This window comes from Phyllostomus discolor, chromosome 3 (genome assembly GCF_004126475.2).
Source record: "Phyllostomus discolor isolate MPI-MPIP mPhyDis1 chromosome 3, mPhyDis1.pri.v3, whole genome shotgun sequence".
NCBI lineage: Eukaryota > Metazoa > Chordata > Mammalia > Chiroptera > Phyllostomidae > Phyllostomus > Phyllostomus discolor.
In genome coordinates this window covers 90,938,322-90,960,470 of record NC_040905.2, presented here as the reverse complement: position 1 = coordinate 90,960,470, position 22,149 = coordinate 90,938,322, and the positions used below count along the sequence as shown (strand labels likewise).

The 22,149-nt window shown below is 52.2% G+C and overlaps 1 protein-coding gene across 1 annotated transcript in view; it reads right to left on the bottom strand.

Moving 5' to 3' along the window:
• COL26A1 (collagen type XXVI alpha 1 chain) overlaps positions 1–22,149 on the bottom strand; it is a 175,689-nt gene that overhangs the window by 128,122 nt on the left and 25,418 nt on the right. Inside the window, exon 2 of the mRNA XM_028515606.2 lies at positions 5,522–5,644. Coding sequence (XP_028371407.1) covers positions 5,522–5,644 — 123 coding nt within the window. The remainder of the gene's footprint in view (positions 1–5,521; positions 5,645–22,149) is intronic.

The window sequence follows — 22,149 nt, the reverse complement described above, 5'->3', positions numbered from 1 at the left end:
TATTCCGGATGCACTGATTCAGGCAGGAGTTCAAATGCTGTTCCCATCAGGAGACAAAGGCAATAGGTATTTATGAGGAAGGGACGGGAAACAATCACATCAGTTTTTTAAAAAGACATTTCTATTGGTGCAGATTAACATAACACAGGGAAGTCAGTCCTAAACAGTGTTTAATTCTTAGTCCAGTAATCATCCATCAGTAGTCATAATAGCTATTTTCTTGTTATCTTTGCAAGCAGCGTTTTGGTTTGTTGTTGTTGTTGGAGGTGGGGGGGCCGCAGACTGCTAAGGCACAGCCCAAAGGTCGTGTTGCCCTGTTTTACCGTCCCAGAGTTCGAGACACACACATGCAGCGTAGCTCCCCTGGCACGGCAGCTCTGGCTCTCCTTTAAAGTGGCTCCACTTGCTATATTTTTTTTGACACCTCCAAAGCCCACCTCGCTGTGTACGTCCCACTGCCATAACAGACTGGAGAAACAGTCAGGACAGCACGGAGACGGGACACACATAGAACAAGTGTGAACTGAGTGCCACAGAAAGAGAGGGTGAGTGAACTGTTCCCAGGTCCGAGAGGAAAACTCCTTCCTCGAGAATCAGAAATGAAGAAGGAAACAAGAGAAGTGTAAAGGGGACAAGGGGCAGCCTGAGGTTAGTGGGTGCTGCTGAGGTCGTCAGCCTTCCTCTTCCCCAGTGAGAGGCCGACTGACTTCCACGCAGACACGAGCACGTCTTCACCTCAGATGGCGCCTTGGGTGCGCGCCTGCGCACACGCTGAACTGAAACACACCACAGGGGCCCCGACCAATCTGCACCAGCTCTCGTGAAAACGAGTCGTCTTTCCTCTTTCTCTTTCTTACGTGGTCATGACACGAAATCTACATAGTTAAGCGACAGAGGCGCTAGCTAACGCTACCGTCGCTGCAGTATATAAATGTGAAGCACAATAAGCTTCACAGAAGCACAATAAGAGTACTGGGACAGAGCTAGACAATCCTGAGCCTTTTCTTTTCCTGTAAATGCTCCCTCCATGGGATGCCCCCTGCTTAGGAAGGCCCTCCCGGCAAATAGAGACCACCCGCCCCGTCTGGGTCCCACTCTCAGGGTGCCGTGCTCTCACACAGCAGTGATGGCAGACACGCCCGTGCCCTTGTCTCTGTGCTGGTTTAATTAATGTCCCCCGCCACCCTGGACTGTCAGCTCCCCACGCAGGGATTGGTCTGCATTTCCACACCACACTCTCCCTGGGGCCTGCATACAGAAGGTCAACAAATGTTTGTTTATTTGTGGAAGGAAGGGAGCTGGTCCTTGAAACCTCAGCAGCATCTGGATGGAGCCTGTTTGATGGACCAGAGTCAAGCCCAGCCAATCTGCTGTGACCATCCCTGTGACCTTGGACAGGTCACTCTGCCTCTCTAACAGAGCTGTGCCTGCCTTCCTTCCTTCCTCCACCTGCCCACCCAGAAGTCCCAAGACCACAGATGGGGGGTACCCCAATCCTAACTCAAAGATGAGTTACTGATGAGAAAGAAAAGTATATTAACCCCTCTTCCCTTAGCTGGTAATAATAATAAAAGTAACAATGATAATTAAGACAAGGAATAAGGAATTCCTTTAAAAGAATGAAAATTATGTTCTACTCAGCAAAGTTCCTGCTGCAAAGGGTAGGCTTGTGACAGACGCACGTCTGCTCTGGTTGAACACCCTGTTCTCAGGTCCTGACCCGAGGAGAGGGCGAGACCTCTCTGAAAGGCCCGGAAACCCCCAGACCAAGCACAGGACCCTGAGGCTTCTGAAACAATGTTCAGATAATTGCTTAAGTCATAAAGCAAAGGGCAGTTGTGAAAAGTAATGATCATTGCAAATTTTTAAAGTCAAGGTCAGTGATTCAATAGTTAGCTTGTTCAGCTTTTCTTAAAGGTGTATTGCCATATGTAGAAAGGATAAAAACAACAACTTCAGTTTGAAATTTTGAAAGCCAGCCCCTATTCCCATCCTTCCAAGGTTTCCCAGTAAAGAAAATCCTAATAGTTCACGTTCAAACCCAAGTTCAATTGCAAAATGGTGCATGTGCATGCGTGTGTATGTGTACACGTGTGCACGTTTTTGCTCCACCCGGGGAAGCTGACTACAGTGTGCACCCAACACATGGGATTGTAGTTAACACCCGATTTGGCTAAAATATGTAGAAAAAATAGAAACACACAACTCTTCATGTTTATGCCTCGACTCTGAAGACAATATTAGTTTGCTGAAGTCAAATTCCAGATCTTGAAAATAGCCGTTGCCAAGTTTGCCCCCCACCCCCACCCCCCGCCACCCAGTGCACACAGCAAGAGCGGCAGGAGTCGGAGGGGTGGGCCGGAGCACACACAGCCTTGCTCTCCGTGGCCTCGCTCCAGGGCAGCCGGCTTCCATTTGAAGAGCAGGGCAGCCCCTGTTGAAGTGAGCTGGGAGATAAAGGCTACCCTGTCAGGGTCCTTTACAGACAGGACTCCAAAGACTCTTCTCCTCAGAAGATGTTCCCAAGATAATGAAGGGGCCACCTGGTCATCTGAAGCTCCCCGCTGATGAGAAGGGCAGAAGAGCCTCGGGTTCTGCTTCTGGGGGCGCTGTGTGGGGGGAGACGGCAGGTCTCCACGCCCCTCCTGAAATGGTAGGGGGGTAGTTCAGCCTCCTTTTCACCATTACTGACCCAGTGACCATGCTTCTAACACAGCGTTTAAAAGCAGTCTTTTGTTTCATAATTTAAAATGGGCAGATGTATCCATTTACTTAGCCATTTCCCTTGCAAAACAAGCTATGTAAAAACACTTGTTTACAATGGAGACCCCAAGTTAAGAACCTCTACCATTTAAAAAAATGAAAATAAGGATACAAAATTAATATTCAGAAATCAGTTTCATTTTTATATATCAATAATGAACTAGAACTATCAGAAAGAAAAATGAAGAAAACAATCCCATTCACAATGGCATCAAAAAGAATAAAATACCTAGGAATAAATTTAACCAAGGAGGTAAAAGACCTGTACTTGGAAAACTGTAAGACACTGAAGATGATACAAATAAATGGAAGCGTATAGCATAGTCATAGATAAGAAGAGTTATCATCATTAAAATGTCATACTACCCAAAGCAATCTATACATTCAGTGCAATCCCTCTCAAAATCCTAATGGCATTTTTCACAGAACTGGAACAAATAATTCTAAAATTTATATGGAACCACAGAAGACCCCATATAGCCAAAACAACCTTAAAAAAAAACCTGGCTGGTGTGGCTCAGTGGATTGAGCACCAGCCCGTGAACCAAAGGGTATCTGGTTTGACTCCCAGTCAGGGCACATGCCTGGGTTGTGGGCCAGGTCCCCAGTCAGGCAACATGGCTGGGGTGTGCAAGAGGTAACCACACACACACATTGACGTTTCTCTCCCTCTCTTTCTCCCACCCCTCCCCTCTCCTCTGTCTAAAAATAAATAGATAAAATCTAAAAAAAAAGAACAAAGAACAAAGTTGGAGGCATCATGCTACCTGATATCAAACTACACAATAAGGTCATAGTAATCAAAACAGCATGGTACTGTCATAAACACAGACACATGGATCAATGGAACAGAATAGAGAGCCCAGAAATAAGTCTATGCCTGTGTGGTCAGTTAATCTATGGCAAAGGAGTCAAGCATACACAATGACGTAAAGACAGTTTCTTCAGTTGATGATGTTGGGAAAACTGGACAGATACGTGCAAAAGAATGAAACTGGATCACTTTGCTACAACATATACAAGAATAAATTCAAAATGGATTAAAGATCTAAATGTAAAACCCAAAGCCATAAAACTCCTAGAAGAAAACATAGGTGGTAAACTCTTTGATGTCATACTTAGTGTACTATATTTTTTTGGAGATGTGTTCTCAGGCAAGGGAAACGAGAAAAAATAAACAAATGGGACTACATCAAACTGGAGTGTTTGCACAGCGAAGCAAACCATCAGCAAAAAAGAAAACCTACTGAATAGGAGAAACTATTTGCTAATGATATGTCCAGTAGGAGTTAATGTCCAAAATATATAAGGAACTCATTACAACTTAACACCCCCCCCAAAAAAATAAAACAAAAAGTGGGCAGGGCATCTGAATGTAAATTTCTCCCAAGAGGACATACAGATGATGGCTAATAGACGTGGGAAAAGATGCTCAAGTCACTAATCATCAGGGGAATGCAGACTGAAACCACAATGAGGTATCACCTCACACAGGTCAGAATGGCCGTCATCAACAAATCGACAACAACAAGCGTTGGCAAGGACGTGAAGAAAAAGGAACGCTCATGCACTGCCGGCGGGGTAGTGAATTGTTGCAGTCACTATAGAAAACAGTATAGAGGTTCCTCAAAAAATTAAAAATAAAACTATGACATGACCCTATAGCTCTACTTCTGGGTATTTATCCAACAGAAACCCAAACACCAACTCGAAAACACACGCGCCCTGTGTCTGCCGCAGCGTTGTTCGCGGTGGCCCAGATGCGGATGCAGCCTCAGTGCCCGTCAGTGCGTGAGTGGGTGAAGAAGGTGTGGTTGGTGTGTGTGCACGTACACAATGAAATATCTATCACTCAGCCACTAAAAAAGAATAAAATCTTCCATTTGTGACAATATGGAGGGACCCAGAGGGTATCATGCTAAGTGAAATAAGTCAGACAGAGAAATTCAAATATCATATGATTTCACTTATATGTAGAATCTAAAAAAACAAAATAAAACTAACGAAAAAACAAAAACAAACTCATAGACACTGAGAACAAACTGACGGCTGCCAGGTGGCAGGGGCTGAAGGTGTGGGTGGAAAGGGGACGGGCACAAACAGCCAGTCACAAACCAGTCCCGGGACGCAGAGTGCAGCCCGGGGAACGCAGTCGGTGACGCTGCGGCAACTGTGTGGTGTCGGGGCGCTGGACCTACTGCTGTGATCATGTTGTAAATTATGTAAATGTCTTGTTTATACATTGTACACCTGCCTGAAAGTAATACTATTGTATGTCGGCCATACTTGAAAATTTTTTTAATTTTTAAAAACTGAAGAAAAAAGAAATCCCTCCCTGTGAATGCTGAGAGCCCTGAAACTACGGTCCAGGGTGGGGCTGGGGAGAGACGGGCTGGAGGCAGGCTGGACTTCGCTGGACTTCCCAGGGCTTCGCAGACGCCCAGAGCCGGCTGGCTCCATCTCCAGCCTCAACCGACCCTCTCCCGCCTCTCCCATCCCCTCGCCCTACTCGTGGACCACTGTGAGTTTCTGCCCATCAGACAAACGCCTACTGGATTGTGAGGTTCTGTGAAGATGGGGAGCAAATCCTTTTCATTTTTGCACACCCACAGCCCCCTCACACAAAAGGGGCCCCATCAATGCATGCTTGACTCTTGCTTCTAAGCGCCGACCCGCCGCCCCCTGCAGCTGTGCTGGGTTGGATTCGCCTGAGGGAGCAGAAGAGAAGGGCAGAGCCAGCCAGCCCTGCGGCCTTTACCTCACAAGGTTGGCACAGGGCCCGGGCCACCGGCAGCTCTGGTACACGCGCTGGACCACTGTCTCCGAGCCGTTCTGCACCTGGCAGGACACTGTCCGTGTCACCGTGTGATGGCACCAGTGCCTGTGGGGAGAACAACAGTCACGTCAGTACTGACTGTTCCTGGGGTGCCAACTGCCGGTCGAAAGTCCCCTCCACAAGCCTGGGGGCTCGTCCTCCTGGGTAAGGGGCCCACCGAGACCCCCTGTTCAGGTCTAAGGGGAAGGGAGAACACCGCCCCTTTTGGCTACCAAATCCTGGCATCATCACAGTCATAAACGCCCCACACAGAATCAGTGACAAAGGCCGTAGCCCTGCCTGCTGGGAAATCCCACCCCAGTAGGGAAAACAGACGAGGAGAGGGTTACAACCCACAGGATCAGGGGGTCACAGGTCCAACCACGTCATGAGCAAGGGAGCTACGAGGACAAAGCAGGACACCCAGCCCCGGTCCTAAGGAAGCCAACCACCTGCATACTGAAAGGTAGGCGTCAGCTGACCAGAAGTGTGGGGACACGAGGGGGGTGGCATCAGCAGATGAGGGAGCGGTGTGAGCAGAAGCAAGGAGGCAAGATGGACCGCGAGAGCAGCTACCGCACCAGGACCTGAGTGCAATCAGACGTGACCCCACGGCTGTAGGAAGGGGAGGAGCCAAGGTAAAGAAAGAGGCCCGGTACCTGCCAGGCTAGATGTGGGTCTGAAGGAGTCAGCGGGAAGCCACTGAAGGACTCTGAGCAGGGAAACGACTCACGTGGGCCTCAGGTTATTGTCAGAGGACCGCAGTGGAAGAAGCCAGACAGGTAGGACCCAGATCCTCATCCCTGCTGGTATCAAGAATCAGGTATGGGACTCATCTGTTTTGAGACAGGTGTGGTCAGACTGTCTAAAAAGCTAATGACCTCCAGGAGAAAGTAGGACCCTCTCAAGATCAGACAATGAATTCTTGCACAGTCTCTACCCTGCACCTATGCCACCGACACTCCAAAAGGCAAAGTCACAGTAAATAGAGAAACAAGCTAATGGAAAACCCCAAATACCAGGAATTCAAATTATTTGAGAAAAAAAGGGTAAGATCATGAAAAAAGGCACCAACAAGACAGAGAATAAATCTCACTTCAGGAGGAAAACAATAAAGCAAATAGATGGAAATGATTTTTAAAGCATAATTAATGTCTTCCAAGAGATAAGAGAACTTTTCATTTATAAAAATATTATGAAATGAAAAAATTAGGTATCGTGTAAATGACTGTATAGCTATGAAAATGAAAAGCTCAACAGATGGTCTGAAAAACAGAATGGACACCACTGAAGAGCGAGCTGATGAGCTGGGAATCTGAGCCTCGAAATTTGCAAGGACGAGCTGCAAAGGAAACATGAGATGGAAAATGCGGGGCGAAGGTGAGGGACCTAGAGGGCAGAACAAATTCCAGTATGTATCTGTTAGCCGCTCCAGAAGAGGAGATCAGAGAGAACAAAGGCAAGTGTATACGTGAAGGAATAATGAAGAGAATTTCTGAGAACTAAAGAAAGACGTGTGGTCCTTCATTTGAAAGGGCCCACAGAGTGCTAAGCAAGAGGAAGAAAAACAGACAGAACATTGAAAATTTCTGAATTTCAATGTGGTGAAATTTCAAAACACTCAGGATGAAGAGAAACTAAGTGCTATAGAAAGAAAAGCAAAGCCAATTACCCCGGCTGGTGTAGCTCAGTGGACTGAGCACCGGCCTGTGAACCAAAGAAAAGCCAATTACTTACAATTGATTGAAACTGGAGTTCTTACCAGCAACATCAGAATCAAGAATATAGTTGACACAATCACTTCAAAGCTCCTAGAGGAAATATTTAGAACCCAGAATTCTACACTCAGGTAGACTCTCCTTCAAAGACAACAGTGAGATAAAGACATTGTCAGATGCTCAGGAAGTCAGAAAGTTATGAGTCACCTTTTCTCAAAGAATTACTAAAGGATATATTGTAGCAAAATAAAATAAAAAACATAAGAGGAATGTATTAAATGTGGGAAGCAGTTATGAACAAAGAAACAAGAAAACAATAACTGCCTATCTCTAAACCCAAGATGACTGCAATATGGACGGTGGTTGTATGGGGGACAGAGGGAACCCAAAATTGCTGAGATTTTTGTCCTCTTCAAGGGAAGGATATAGAAGCAGCTAGACTTTAAGTGTAGTAGAAAGTGTACAATTAAATATGTATCTTGAATTTGAAGATAAATACTGTCAAGGCAAGAAAAAGGACACAAAACTGACCAACCACAAAAGAAAAAAGGAAAACAGAAAATTCCATAAACCCAACAAAACTTTGGAAAGGCAAGAAAGTAGCTACAGAAAATAGAGCAATTAGAAGGCCATGGAGTAGAAAGGAGAAGAAAGGAAATAAGAAAGATGTAAGCAGAAATTAATGAAGTCATTTAAAAAGCGAATCAACAAAACAAAAAAAAGGCTTTAAAAATCAAATAGACCAAGCATAAGCAATTTTTAATAAGAAACAAACAAAAGACATAGACATTAAGAAAAAGAAAAAATTCCAAAAGAGATTAGAAATTTTAAGTAAATATGATGTATGACCTTACATCAAAATCTACTAAGATCCTGACAACTTTCTGGGAAAAATATACAGTACCAATATTGGCACTGTCTGGGCACAGTCAAAAATGCCACAAAAGAAAACAAAAACGCAGTCCAGAGTCAGTGCCTGTCCCCAGCGGCCCCAGGAGACTTCGTGCCAAACCTGGTTTCCCCACCGACCTTCTGTGTGACTGGGGCAAAGTGATGTTCCCCTCTCTGCCACAGTTCAATGAAAAATTCTACCTTTCCAGGTATTGTGAGTTCTTAATGAGCTCAGCCAGCTCAGTGGCATGCAACCCATGCATCACTACATACGGCGAGGTGTCATTATTGATTTGCTGGCCACTGAAACCCCGCCGTGTATATAACAGCCTAGGGCTGGTCCTTCCTATTTTGCAACTGGCAAAGGAAGCACAGGAAGGTTAAACCTCAGTGCCCACAGCTGAAACCGGAGGCCGAGCTGGGAAGGGGATCCAGCCCATCTATCTGCCTGGGAGAATAGCAGGGTCCCACCTACAACCCCAGACTCCTGCCTCCACAGGTTTGTTACTCAGGGAAACTGAGTCTGGAGTGTGTGTGAGGCACCAGAGGCCTGAGCCCTTCCTTCCTTCCTACCGGGGAGCATCAGCACCATCTCAGTGCGAGTCTCTTCAGGATGAACTTCTGTCCAATCCAAGGAGAGCATTCACTCCCCCCGAGATCTGCCCCTGGCGGTCTGGGACAGACAGACTGTCCAGCCATCTCTGAATCACACTGGGCCAGGGCTTTCTATAGGGAAATGAGCTGTGAAGTCTAAAACATTTTCGAATGCCTCGATTCATCATCTCCAGACATTTGATCTTTTAATGGGCTGTAAATGGCTTCCCAAATCAAAACCTGGCCAAAAACAACGAAATGGGCAGGCAGAGAAGAGGAGAGAAGGCTCCGGGGCTTTTCAGATGGAATTCAAAACCCTGTTCACCTGCAGGCACCAAGGCTGGGAAATCTGGCCACCTCCGAGGACCCCCGGGTCCGGCGCGGTGTGTGTGTGTCTCTGTTTGGAGGGTGACATCATGCCCCCGCCGTGCTCACCCGCACCCATCAGCGGTGGGGGAACAGGGTTGTATGGGCTGCAGATCACTCCACCCAGAGCCTCGCCTGGCAGGAGACGTCCACCCCTTTACGACCCCCCTGGAAGGATGGTCCCAGAGCACAGAATCTGAGAGTAGCAGGGCTGGGCCCTGACTGCCTAGGAAGCCAGGGCGCCCTCCTCAGCAGCCTCAGGATGGGAGGGGGTGGGCATCATTTCAGCGATGTTTCCCCATCATCTCCCCTCCCCCTCCCCGGCTGAGCTCTCGAGAAGGGTGCAGGATGGGAACCTCGCTCCCAGCCTTGGGGACAGACCCGCTGCCCTCCAGGTCCCTTCCTCACGAAAGAGGCCTGTTTCCGGACGGGAAGGAGTGACTGACTCGGCTGTGCTCTGCCAGGCTCACGGCCGCTCCCGCAGCAGCTTTCGCTCACTAAGTGTTTGGCTCCGTGGCTTGGCGGAGCAGTGAAATCCTTAATTTAGGGTCCTTTGGGAAAACAAGTGCTAAGTGGCTTCGGGAAATTATGTCACAATGGAATGGAGGAGCTTTCAGGACACCCCTGGCCCGTGCCCACCTCTGAACACAACTAACCAACCTGTCTCCTGTCTCCGACGCTGCCTGCCACCCAGGGAGACGCCACTGCAGCAGCCCCTCCCACCCACGGCCCTGGTTCCCCTCCCCCCATACAGGGCCTGAGCCCAGCTTTCCTGTCTGAGCTTTGCTTTGGGTCCTCATCCTGTGCTTCCCTTCCATCCCCAGGACCCTGCACTCTGAGCCGAAACTGAGCCCCGGAGCTCTGACAACACCCTCCCCTGCCCCCACCCCGCCCAGCCTGCCCCCACAGGTGTCCCACACTCTGCTCCACCCCCACGTGGAGTCACCTCAGTGCTCCCTCTCATAGGTGCCCCACTTGCTGTGCTGTGGTCACACTTCATCATAGGCCCTGGGACACCTCAAGTCACACCATTTCAGTCTGTCCAATACTGAGCCCATCACTGTCCAACCCTAAGTCGCTCCATCTTGGTGACCAGCACCACTGAGCTCCAGGTCCCCTTACCCTGCCTCCAGGAGCACATTGCCCCAGACTCCACCTCCTTCCCCTCTCACTCCCTGTGGCCAGTTAGTGCCCATGCCAGGCAAGTGTACCTTCTGCACCCTTCCCTGCCCCCGCTCTTCCCATGGTCCTGATTCCGCATGCTCTTCTTTCACCTTCAGCCTCAGCCCCTGTTGGTCTCCCTATAGTCTCCTCTACCTGCCACCAGAGGGCGCTCCCTCAAACACAAATCTTGCCCTGCCTTCTTCCTCCTTGAAACTCTTTGTTCCCCATCCTCTATGGTTCCCTCCCACCTCCCAGGTTCCACCTCCCACCATGCTCCACCTTGTCATTCACACTGTCACACTGTCCTCCCTGGCATGTCATCCCACCTTCTTCCACTCGTCCAGTTCTTACTCACCCTACCAGTCTCCATGCAGGCTCCAACCCCTCCAGGAAGCCCACCCTGACCCCCTGGCCAAGAAAAGGATACTCCACAGGGCCTTGAGCACACATCCATCCTAGCCCTTGTCATGCCAGAAGACTACAGACAGGCTCCCAAGGACGGCAGGCTGGGGGCAGACCTCCTGCAGGTGTGCTGGTCTGACCCCAAGCCCTAGTCCCAGAAGGGCACTCCAGATGCCTGAGGCCACACCCATGAAGCAGACCCCATGGGGCCTCGGCCGGTCTCCAGGGAGATGCAGGCAGAGGAGCCAGATCCCAGCCCCCACCGAGGACAGAGTAACTGGCACAAACAGCCAGCCCGGCTCCTGATCACACAGAGACCCTCCCCTGCAAGTGGTCGGCCAGGCCAGCCCCTCCGGACCCAGCGTGTGGTTAACAGAGCAGTTTCACATGCTGGTGTGGGCAGAACCGTGTGTCCCCAAAGTCATGTTACAGCCATAACCCAAAGTACTTCAGAGTGTATTTGGGGACGAGGTCTTTAAAAGGATAATTAAGTTATAATGAGGTCCTTAGGGTGGGTTCTTACCCCACATGACTGGAGTCATAAAAAGAGGACATTGGGAAGCAAATACGTGCAGACGATGGGAAGACACAGGGAGAAGGAGGCCACCTGCCTGCCAAGAAGAGGCCTCGGGAGAAGCCCAAACTGCTGACCCCTGGATCTGGGACGTCCAGCCTCCAGCACTGTGAGGGAACTAGTTTCCGTTCATGAGGCCACCCACTCTGTAGAGCCTTGTTATGGCAGGCCCGGTTAACTAACACACACGTGTGACCTCACTTAATCTTCTCAACATTCTCAGGTAGAAACTTCATAGAGAAGGAACCTGAGACTCTAGAAGAGCCTCAGGGTCACCCAGGTCATCCATGAGTTAGTGGTCTGATTAGGTCTCGAAGTTCAGACTTCTAATTCCCAACTCCGTGCTGCGCCCAGCTTGCCCATGAGGTCTGCAGGAGTCAGAGAGCAAATACAACACCCCTGGCAGGCCCTGAACAGCCAGTCCCTCAGGGGACCCTCTCACATGCCCAATGGCAAGGAACTGTCCCCACCCCACGCGAGAAACCACTCAGTCGTGGTCGAGGGCAGGGGAGGCCACAGCAAGGCTCCTGGTGAGGGCCTGGAGCTGGCCCTGCTCCCTGCCCCCTCCCCTCTGCAGCTACCTCAGTCAGACCTTCATTCGCCCTCACACAGCCCTGGGCAGTAAGGACAGTTATTATTCCACTTTTACAGATCAGGAAACTGAGGCACAGGACAAAGTGTCATATATAACCAAGCTGCCCAAGAGGTCAGTGGCCAACCAAGATTCAAGCCCAGCCCTTAGCTACCTGGCTACATGGCCAGGTTGACTTGAAGTCCACGCCAGAGTGTCCGGGTCTCCACATGCAGCCAAGGCACCAGGAAAGGTGGGGGCAGCAGACCGAGATGGGGGCAGTCCCGCTGAAGGGAACTGCGGAAGACCAGGAGCTGGCAGACACGGGGGCCTGGGTCTTGGGAGAGAGTCAGGATCCAAGTTAGATCTCCCCAGCCCCGAGCAAGGAGCCAAATCTAACAAGATGAAACCTGACCAGGCAAACACGGAGTCTGACATCGCAGCCCCGAAACCCAGCCGACAGGCCCCAGATGGGGCGTACAGGTTCTCGCCAACAATAAGTTCGGTGCGAGTCAGCGGTGTGTGCTGTGGCTTCCAAAACACAAAGACAATCTGAGACCATCTTAACAGAGTAACGCTGAGAACACCCCTGTTCCCTTCCCTCCTCTCTGGCCAGCCAGGTGTGGCAGACCCCGGGCTGTGCCACCCAGGTCCCCTTCAAGGAAGAACCTTCAGCCCAAGCTGCTGGACGCACTGTCAGCAGGCATCTGCCAGCAGCCCCCCTCCCAGGGCTGCCTCAGCTGCCCAGAGCAGCTCTCCCAAGACCGGCTCTTCCCAGGTGGTCCTCACTTAGTGCCTGCTTGTCAGGGCAACTCTGAAGGACCTTCCCAGCTGCAGAGCTCCCCAGGAGGCCACTGGAAGCTGTCGCTGAGCCTCAGCTGTTCCTTCTATGCCCTCTTGCTTCTGTCCCCTCCCTTCCACAGGCCTCACTCCTAAGAGCCGTCCCAAACGCACATCTTCCATGTTGGAGCCCTCCTCAGAGTCTGTTTCCTGGAGACCGGGCCTGGTATCTGCCGTGAGCCCCAGCAGGAAAAAAGACAAACCACCATCCAGCACACTGGAGGAGAGGGCTGTGCCTGCCGACCTGCGAGCCACTGACAGCGCTCCGTGAGAGGAAGGGCTGGCCTGGGGAGTGCTGAGCATCTGTGGGACGACGACGAGTCAGAAGCCCAAGATTTGTGGGGGGGACGGGAAGGCCCTGCGCCCTCAGAGGCGCATCTGCCGTCCCCAGCAGGTGAGGACTGTGTGGCAGTGGGTCCTTCCGCTACACCGATCAGAAACAAGCTGAGAACCATGGAGGGAGAGGGCAGGTCTGGGAGTCCTGCTCGCCAGGTACCGGCAGGGGAACCGGACAAACCTTGCTCACGAGGCCCCAGAAGCCAAAAGTCAGGTCAGAACCTTTGAAAGGTCAGGAGAAGCCGGCTCCCAGGAGAGCCAAGCCAGCCGTGGGTGCAATGAGCTGCCCACAGTGGTGGATGTGGGTGCCGCGTCCTGGGAGGGATGAGCAGGGCTGGACACCCACTGGGAGGGTGGGGAGGGGGAAGATACACAAGGGATTAAGAAGTACAAATTGGTAGTTACAAAACAGTCAAGAGAAGCCCTGGCTGGTGTAGCTCAGTGGATTGAGCGCGGGCTGGGAATCAAAGTGTCCCAGGTTCAATTCCCAGCCAGGGTACATTCCTGGGTTGCAGGCCATAACCCCCAGCAACCGCACATTGATGTTTCTCTCTCTCTCTATCTCCCTCCCTTCCCTCTCTAAAAATAAATAAATAAAATCTTTTAAAAAAAATGAATTTAAAAACCGGTCAAGAGGATGTGAAGTGCAGCATGGGGAATACAGTCGACAATATTGTAATAACCACGTGTGGTGTCAGGTGGGCACTAGATTTATTGGGGGATCACTCCATAAGTTATATAAATGTCCAACCACCATGCTGTACACCTGAAACTAATATAATATTAAATGTCAACTGTCATTGAAAAAATTTTTAAACCTACCACTGACCCATGAGGAGCTTGGAGACACACAGTGCTGGAAAAGAAGGGGACACGTGGAAGGTGTGACTAGCTCAGGGAACCCTCCAGTGGCCGGGGCGGGGGAGAGGCAGACAGAGGCCAGGAGTTGAGCCCAGTTGGGATAAATGGACACAGTCCACAGTCCACGGGCCACGGGCGCACTCATGGCCACAGTGCCCCCACCCATGACTTTCTCCACCATCTGTCTCTCTTTCAGGCAAACTGGGTCCAAGTCAGGCCAACCGTTGGCCACCACACGGTCCCCCCCACAGAGTACGCGTCTCTGTGCCTGGTGTTTCCCTCCATCCCTCACCCACCTGACCGCCACTCAGAGTTGCGGTTTTGTTTGGGCAGGAGTAACGAAGTGCATGTCACACGGAGTCCCGCTCAGATGTTAGGGCACAACAACTGGTAGGTGTATTTGCAGAAGCAGACAGATTTGCCTGCATTTCCTCCCAACTGTGTGTACTGGAACCTTCCATTGGGAGGCAATCCCGGGGACGAATTTAGGTAAATTTCAGGTTGCTGATTTTTAGCGAGAAAGGGCGCTCATCTGAAAGCCTCACAGAACTGACCCAATCTTTCTGTCAAAGCAGGAGGGTGGTACCCTGGGCTCCGGGGTCCAGCTCTGAAGCCCCAGGGAGGGACGTGTGGACTCGTGTCTGCGGGAGACGGGCCGAGGCACCCCGGGGAGCATAGCCGTGCCGCAGGCAGCCTCGCAGCTTCCTCCCACGTCACCACCCACTGCACTTACTCCGTAGCCCCTGCCCCGTGGGGACTTCCTGAGGCCTCCCCCACCAGACAGAAGGGTGGGAAGAACCCTGCATGGACCACCAGCCCCTTACAGACTGAATTTCCCCTTCGTGTGGGGGCAGCTAAGGGAGTATGTGATTTGGCCGAAAGAACCGCGCAGGTTTGAGTATTTCAGTAGCGGCCCACGGCGACTTCCACTACTAGGTGTGCAGGGTCGGCAAGGGGTGAGAGGGCGGTGCCCAGTGCTTTCCGTGGGACCAGCGTCCCCACCCCATTAGGGAGACCAGGTGCTGGAAAACACTCTGGCTATGCAGAACCCAGGACAAGAACTGGAACCGACACTTTTACCTAGTAAGGAGCCTCACATTTGTTCTGAACCAAGGACGGTCCTCAGGGTCCAGCACGGCACGTGATGCATTCATTCAGAGCGTGGCCTCTGCAGGAACCAGAGCTTCTGGTGCCCAGGAGCAGGGCAGGGCCCAGCAGCTGCGTCCTCCACGGCCCCTCTCTCAAAACCAACGCTGCCTCAGGTCCTGTAGGGACCGCCCAGGGCACGCATAACAGGCTTCCCTGGGATGCTGCTGCGGAAGGTCAGGGACCCCGTCCCCCAATGGAATCAGGCAGAAACACGAGTTCTGACGTTCACTGAGCACGTGCGATGTGCCAGGCTCTGCGGCAGCCTCTGACACCTCTCCCCGCCCCCCAGTCCCTGTAAAAACCTGCAGTCAAGACTATCACATGCCCGTGTTCCAGAAGGAGTCAGACAAGCTAAAGAACTCACCCAAAAAGGAAAAATGTGTACTTAGTGGCAAGGTTGGTTAACATGCTGGTGCAAGCTCCTTACTCCCTTGCAGACCACACTTGGAGTGACCTCGCTCTCTCCCACTTCTATTTCCTGAGACACAGAGAGGCTGAATGGCCCGGCTCCTCTTCCAGCCCAGGCCCCAGCAGGCCTAGTTGCTCTGGGACACACGTTCACCCCTGGGCCAGTTGGCTGTGAGGTAAGTCACATGGCACAAAACAGGGGCCCTGGGCCCCCTGCAGTAGGCACTCCATGCTGTTAGGACAGACTGTGAGAGAAGCAGGGGCAAAATGATCTCCAACATATGACACGTGTGCCCCCGACAGTTAACTTCTCCTCCTCCCTCCTTGCTAACAGAGCCCATTTTCACACTCTGGGTATCAGTATATTCAAGAAAGGCGGGCAAAATCACAGTCTCATAGATCAAGGTTTGGGCATGTTCACTTAGTTCTGGTTAATGATAAGTAAGAAAGTCAACTGAGAGGCATCTGGAAAACATTGTCCCCCAGGATGGAGGGGAAGTTGCAAGAACAGAAGCTCATCTTTATTTCTGTGCACAGTTGTGTGAGGATGTGATGCCTGGCGCTATGGCAGCCATGAGAGCCATGAGGGAAGACAGCCTGGAGAAGGCACAGCAAAACGAGGGTCTTTGAGCATTTGATGCTGTCAAATTAGCCAATCTTGAAACTACCCCTTCCCTCCTCCCTTCCTCCCTCCCTCCCTCCCTTCCTCCCTTCTTTCCTTCCTGGATGAAGGACAATGTATCTGTTGGGTTCTCCCTGTCTCTCAATGGTTAAAGTCTACCCCATGGGGACATTAACTCCTTTTACCCTTCTGGGCCACCCATTTCTTAATATGTGTAACATTAAACCTTGTTGTTTAAGCCCACGTCAGCAGGGTTTTTACGACTCACATCAGAAAGCATTCTAACCAAAATAACCTGCCGTCAAACGGCACAGGAACGTGAGGCCAGGAGGCCGAGTTTTGTCCTACGTGCACCACTTACAGCCTGCACAGCTTTGCACAAGTCTCAACTCCAGAGCCTCAGTTTCCTCATTAGCAAAGTGGGAGCCCAACTTCCCAGGGCTGCTGGAAGTCTCAAGAGCAGTAACAACTGTGTGAATATCATCTGTGGACTGCAGAGTTCTAGACAGATAGGACGGGTTACTATTAAACTCTAAATGATTGTACTTCATAATGGAAATGCAATCACAATCCTGAACCAGCTCAGTCTCTTCTCTTTAAAGCAAAAGAAGACCGTGCTCTTCACCCACGTGGTGTCTGCACTGTCTCTCCACTAGATCACCCTCACGGACAGTCTCAGAGCCTGCACCTGGCTCAGTGGGGGTCACCTAGGATGGGGGGGATCTTCACTGCTCTGGCTTGAAGATGTTTCACTTCCATAAACTTCACCGCAGCACGTGCCCCATGCCTCCCTCCGCAGACGGCCAGCCAAGGTGGCATCAGTCAGCATTCCCACAAAGGGCACAGGACATGGGTGAGGCCGGAGAGCCAGCCTCCCGGCCCAGTGTTACTCTGCCTAGCTGAATGGGCTTTGCCAAGCCTGAGCCTCATTGCCTTATCTATAAAATGGGAAAAACACGCAACCTGAGATCAACAAATAAGTGAATGGGTTAAGTAGCCTGTCACTGGTAAAAGAACACCCGTGATAGTCACTGGTGTGGCTATTACTGCAAGCAGGTATAGCCACAGGCCACACAGTGGACCGCTTGGCAGGGAGGTGCAAACCCACTGAGGCCCCGCCCCTGGGCAGTCAAAATGCCAGTCTCTGAGTCTCAGCTGCAGCCTGCGGAACAGGGGTGGGACACTTCCCCTGGAGGGAGGAAAGGCCGCCACTCCCGTGCTGCCGTCGGTGTGCCGGGGGAGCTCCCCTCTGGGAAGCACTCGGAGTTTTGTTCAGGTGCGCTTTCCAGGAAGCATCTCGCTGTGGGCTCAGGTGGAGAACTGTGAAGGCTCTGCACCGCAAGGAGCCTTTCAGAGAGCATCTTGCCCCAACCCCCTTTCTACAGGTGGACAAACAAGGCCCTGAGAAGGGGACCCAAGGTGGCACAGTAAGCTGGTGACAGAGTCAAGCCAGTGGCAGAGCCGGGAAGAAAGCCAAGACTCCTGTGCTCCTAATCTTCTCCCACCCTCCTGCTGTCGGCGGGGCGACGGGTTCCCAGTGCTCACTTGAGGGGTAAAAAAATAAAAATAAAAACCCTGATAAGAATCCAAGGAATGTGACTGCTGAGAGGGGCTGGCTGTGGAATTTGGCATTTGATACCCACCAGAGGGTCGCACACAATTGTGACCTAGCCACTCTCTTGTGAGCGGGACACCCCTGGACCTGCGTCCCTTCCCAAGAGAATGAGGGCGCCTTGCAACCCACAGCTGTCTGAGTCTCTGAGGAATTCCCTAGGCCCCCAGAAGGGCAGCCACCGAGGACTCAAAGGGACCAATTCCGGGAGAACGAACGTGACATTCCGAATTCAGTCCTGCCTCTTCTTTGGGGTCTCCTCTTCTCCTCAAACCTGCCTTCTCTTCCTGCCTCTTATAGGTACCTTGCTACCAGCACTAACTGTTGCCTGCTAACTAGACCCCCTAGCAGGTGGAGAAAAGGTGGGTTAGACATTGCTGGAACCTGCATTTTCCCTCTGAGACAAGCCGGTGGGCTCCAGAGCTCTTCCTCACAAGAGCTTCCAGAGCCCTGGGAACAGCTCTGTGACCTCGCACCGGGCCTGTCCCCCTCCGGGGCCTCCACCTCCTCCTCTGCAGCAGATGGAGCGGGAACACAGGAACGGCTGCGACACAGGTGGCAATACAGTAGAGGGGCCAGAGCAACAAACACTGCCTCCCCCCAGAAGTCAGATGGCTGCGAAACCAGACTGGCTGAGTGAGTGGCCTCTTTGTGCCCTCCAGCCGGTCAGGGCCAGGTTTCCACGCCTACCGGGCCGGAGGAATCAGGAAAGCCTTAGCCCTACAACCTCTCTGGGCAGGTAGTTTGCCAGCGGCTGGGCCTGCAAAGTCATCCCCAAGCCAGGGCTCAGTGAGCATCTCCAACACAGCAGCGCCACCTGTGCAGGGCATGTCCTGTGCAGATGTGCGCAGCTGTGCACCTGCCCCATTGAACTGCCGGCTTCCAGAGGCAGACACACAGTGGGTCTCCCTGCCTTTGTCCCGAATGTGGCACACGGTGTACATCAGCGCCTATGCATTGAGCGCGCGAAAGGAACGAATGAAGAGGTGCGGAGTTGGTGTGGACTGTGGTCTGGAAGGTCCAAACTCCACCCCCAGCTGCCATCTGCTGAGCATCTCCATAACTGAGAGCCCTCTGGTAGCCCCTCCCCGGCTCCCCTAGAACACAGGCCCTGCTGGCCCCTACCCAGGCCATCCCCTATTTGGGCTTCTAGCCCCCAGGAGCCAGTCTCTTCCAGGAAGCCCCTTCCCACCCTCCCCACCTGGCCCCTCCTCTCTCAGATGCATGCTGTCCCTTTGGACAAGCCTGATCCTCTCCTTTCGGTCCCCACAACTCCGTCCACCCAATTAGAGCCACGACTACCCCTCCCAGGGCACTCAGTGGCTCCTACCACTGTCTCCATCTCTCTGGTCTGAGAGCAGAAACCCTCTCGGCTTGTGTCTCCACGGCAGTGTCTGGGATCAAGTGGGTGACAGGTGAAATGTCTTAGAATGAATGAGTTCAGTGGCACAACTGAATGCACATAAACTGTGTCCTGGAAGAAGCAACTTTAGGATTTTTACATTCAAATTCTAACATATTTAACCATCAGATTATTTCCCATAGGAAAGCATCTTTAAAATTAGAATGAGGGGTGGTGGAAAGGGGTGGGACGGAAAGGCAGAAAACTGTACTTGAAAAACAATAAAAAGAATGTTAAAAAATAATAAAATTAGAATGGAAGTCCATTGGAACCAGGATTCTTTACACAAATATGTGCTCACGTGTAGAGACTGTATATAACATGAGAGAAGAAATGCCGCCCCGTGCAACACACAGGTGTGTCTGAGGAAGACGTGTGTCTGTGGCTGGGACACGGGGAGGGCCCCTGGTTTCTGGCTCTCATGTGACCAGGTGTCACCCCGAGGGCACCCTCAGGAGCCAGGTTACAGCGAACAAAAATGAGACAAGGACCACAGGTCCCTCCCTCCCCAGCCTCCACTTCCCTCACCTGTAGCACAGGTGTACCCTGAGGCACCTTAGACAGTGACCCAACCTCTCTGTGCTTTGCCCCCCACATACGACATTAGGATAAGGGTGCCGAACGGGCTGCTGTGACGTGGAGTGACCAGACCCTGCGGGGGGCCCAGAACAGCGGGCAGTGGTGGCTAGTCTCATCCACACCCATTCCTCCCCTCCCAGGACGGTGACCGGGCACCGGGTGGTGACTCATCCAAATGCCCATTGTGTTCTGTTAGCTCTACACTCACGTTGTCAGCTCTGATCTGGAAGATTCCGACCACGCTGAGCATGTTAGGGCGCCGCCCACCCCCAGGGGAGAGTACCCCACCGTCCCCGGGACAGCTGCCCCTCCTCACACAGCCGCTCCAGCCAGGCAATTGATCTGATCTAATCAGATGGACGCCCCATTATGACCTAATGACGAAAGACCTCGCTTCAGGGCTGTCCACACCCCTCCCCTGCAGAGACCCTCTGAGGACTCTATCCCCGCTGTGGGGCGTGAGGACAATGAAGGAGGAAACTGACACCCACCTCCCTGGCAGGGAGAACGGAGGAGGAAGCGGGAGCGGCAGAACAAACAGTTCAGAGAAGGCCTTGCCCGCCTGCCCACAGTCACCGTGGGGGCTGCCGGAGCCGACTGTTGCTGTTCCTGCTGGTCAGGCTGTGGGACTCGGACCCCTGGGGGCTGCCCGGGCCTCTGTGACCTGCTGGCTGTCCCAGGACACTAACTGGCCCAGCACCGGGCTGCCTGCGTGTGGATTCGGCCGCCCCAAACCCAGTAAGAGGCCCCGACTGGATTTGGCTGCTGAGGAAGCTCCGGGGTCTGTATTCCTGCCCTTTGGTGGGAAAAGCACTGGCCTGTGAGTCAGGAAATGGGGGATTCACACTTGTTCTACCTGTAACTCTGCAGGTAACCTGGGGTGACAAATCTCCAAGCCTCGATCTCATTTGAAAATCGCAGGTTCAAACCAAGACTCTCCAGCTCTTACTCACCAAGAGACTGTGAAATGGGTGTCAGGAAACCACCCAACTGTCCAGCGAGAAAGAGGAGAATGAATAAAGTGTTGGACTCACACAACAGAACACTACACAGCAGAAGAATAAACTTGACCCCAACAACATAAGTGAGTCTCAAAGACATAATGCTCATGAAAGAAGACAAAACAGTTTACACTGTATGGTTCTGTTTATAAGAGGAGACAGAGCACCCTAGGCAGGTGGCTCGGTTGGTTAGAGCGTTGTGCTGATAGGCCAAGGTTGCAGGTTCGATCTCCAGTCAGGGCACATGCAAGAATCAACCAATGAGTGTATAAATAAGTGGAACAACAAATTGATGTTTTTCTCTCTCACATACTTCCTCTGTCTCTGTCTCTCTCATCAATACATTTTTAAAAGATTTTATTTATTTATTTTTAGACAGAGGGGAAGGGGAGGAGAAAGAGAGGGAGAGAAACATCAGTGTGTGGTTGCCTCTCGTGTGCCCCCTACTGGGGACCGGGCCCACAACCCAGGCATGTGCCCTGACTGGGAATCAAGTTGGCGACCCTTTGGTTTGCAGGCCGGAGCTCAGTCCACTGAGCCACACCAGCCAGGACTCTCTCATCAATAAATTTTTTAAAAGAAGAAAAACAAGAACTAGAACAGGCAGAGCTATTCTACGGAGGAAAAGTCAGAGAAGCGGTCGCCGGTGGGCATGCTGCCGGGCGCAGGCACGCAGGAGCCCTCGGGCGCTGGCGGTGCTCCCTCCCCAGGTCTGGGAGGTGGTCATGTGAGGGTGCACCTGCAGAGAAACCCATCAAGCTGTCTGGTTAAGTTTGTGCCTTTTACTGTATTTCAGTGATGCCTTGGGGAAAAACTTTAAAAAAAAACATAGGACAGGGCTGATCTAAGCCATTTGGTCAGTTAACATCCATTGCGCCCTGTAGACCCCAGACGCTGCAGGGCCACTGGCTGACAGCGCTGGGAAGGAGACCCGCAGTCTGGGGAGAGGACGCAGATGACGCACAACACCACCGAAATAGGAGGCAGGTGACCAGCACAGGCAAGCACTTGGGCTGCTGGGGCAGCCCTGAGGGGGATGCCTGGCTCCACCGGGGAGGGACAGGCAGGTCAACCCTCCACAGCACAGGGACCCTGACCCCAAAGTGCCTCACCCCGGGCATCCATGGACCCCCGTCTGTCTTCACTCCTTGCTCCTCTGCCTCTTGGCCTGGCAGCCCTGGCCACCCAGCAACTCCCCAGACCGGGGCTGCAGAAGGAACAACCCCCAACCACAGTGAGGAGCCCCCTCAAAGCCACAGCCCTGTCTGGACAGGACCCTCCATGCTGGTGGCCGTTTGGCCTTCCCTGGGCCCTCCCCCCCACCTCCTCCGCTCCTCCCTGCCTACACGCAGCACCACCTCCTAAACCACTGGGGACACTGAGCTCACAGGAGAGCACTCCCAGCTCCGCTGTGACCCTGGCCCCCAACCCCCATGTGCTCCACTGGCCCTCGCGTCGGCGATCAGGATGCTCCAGGCTCT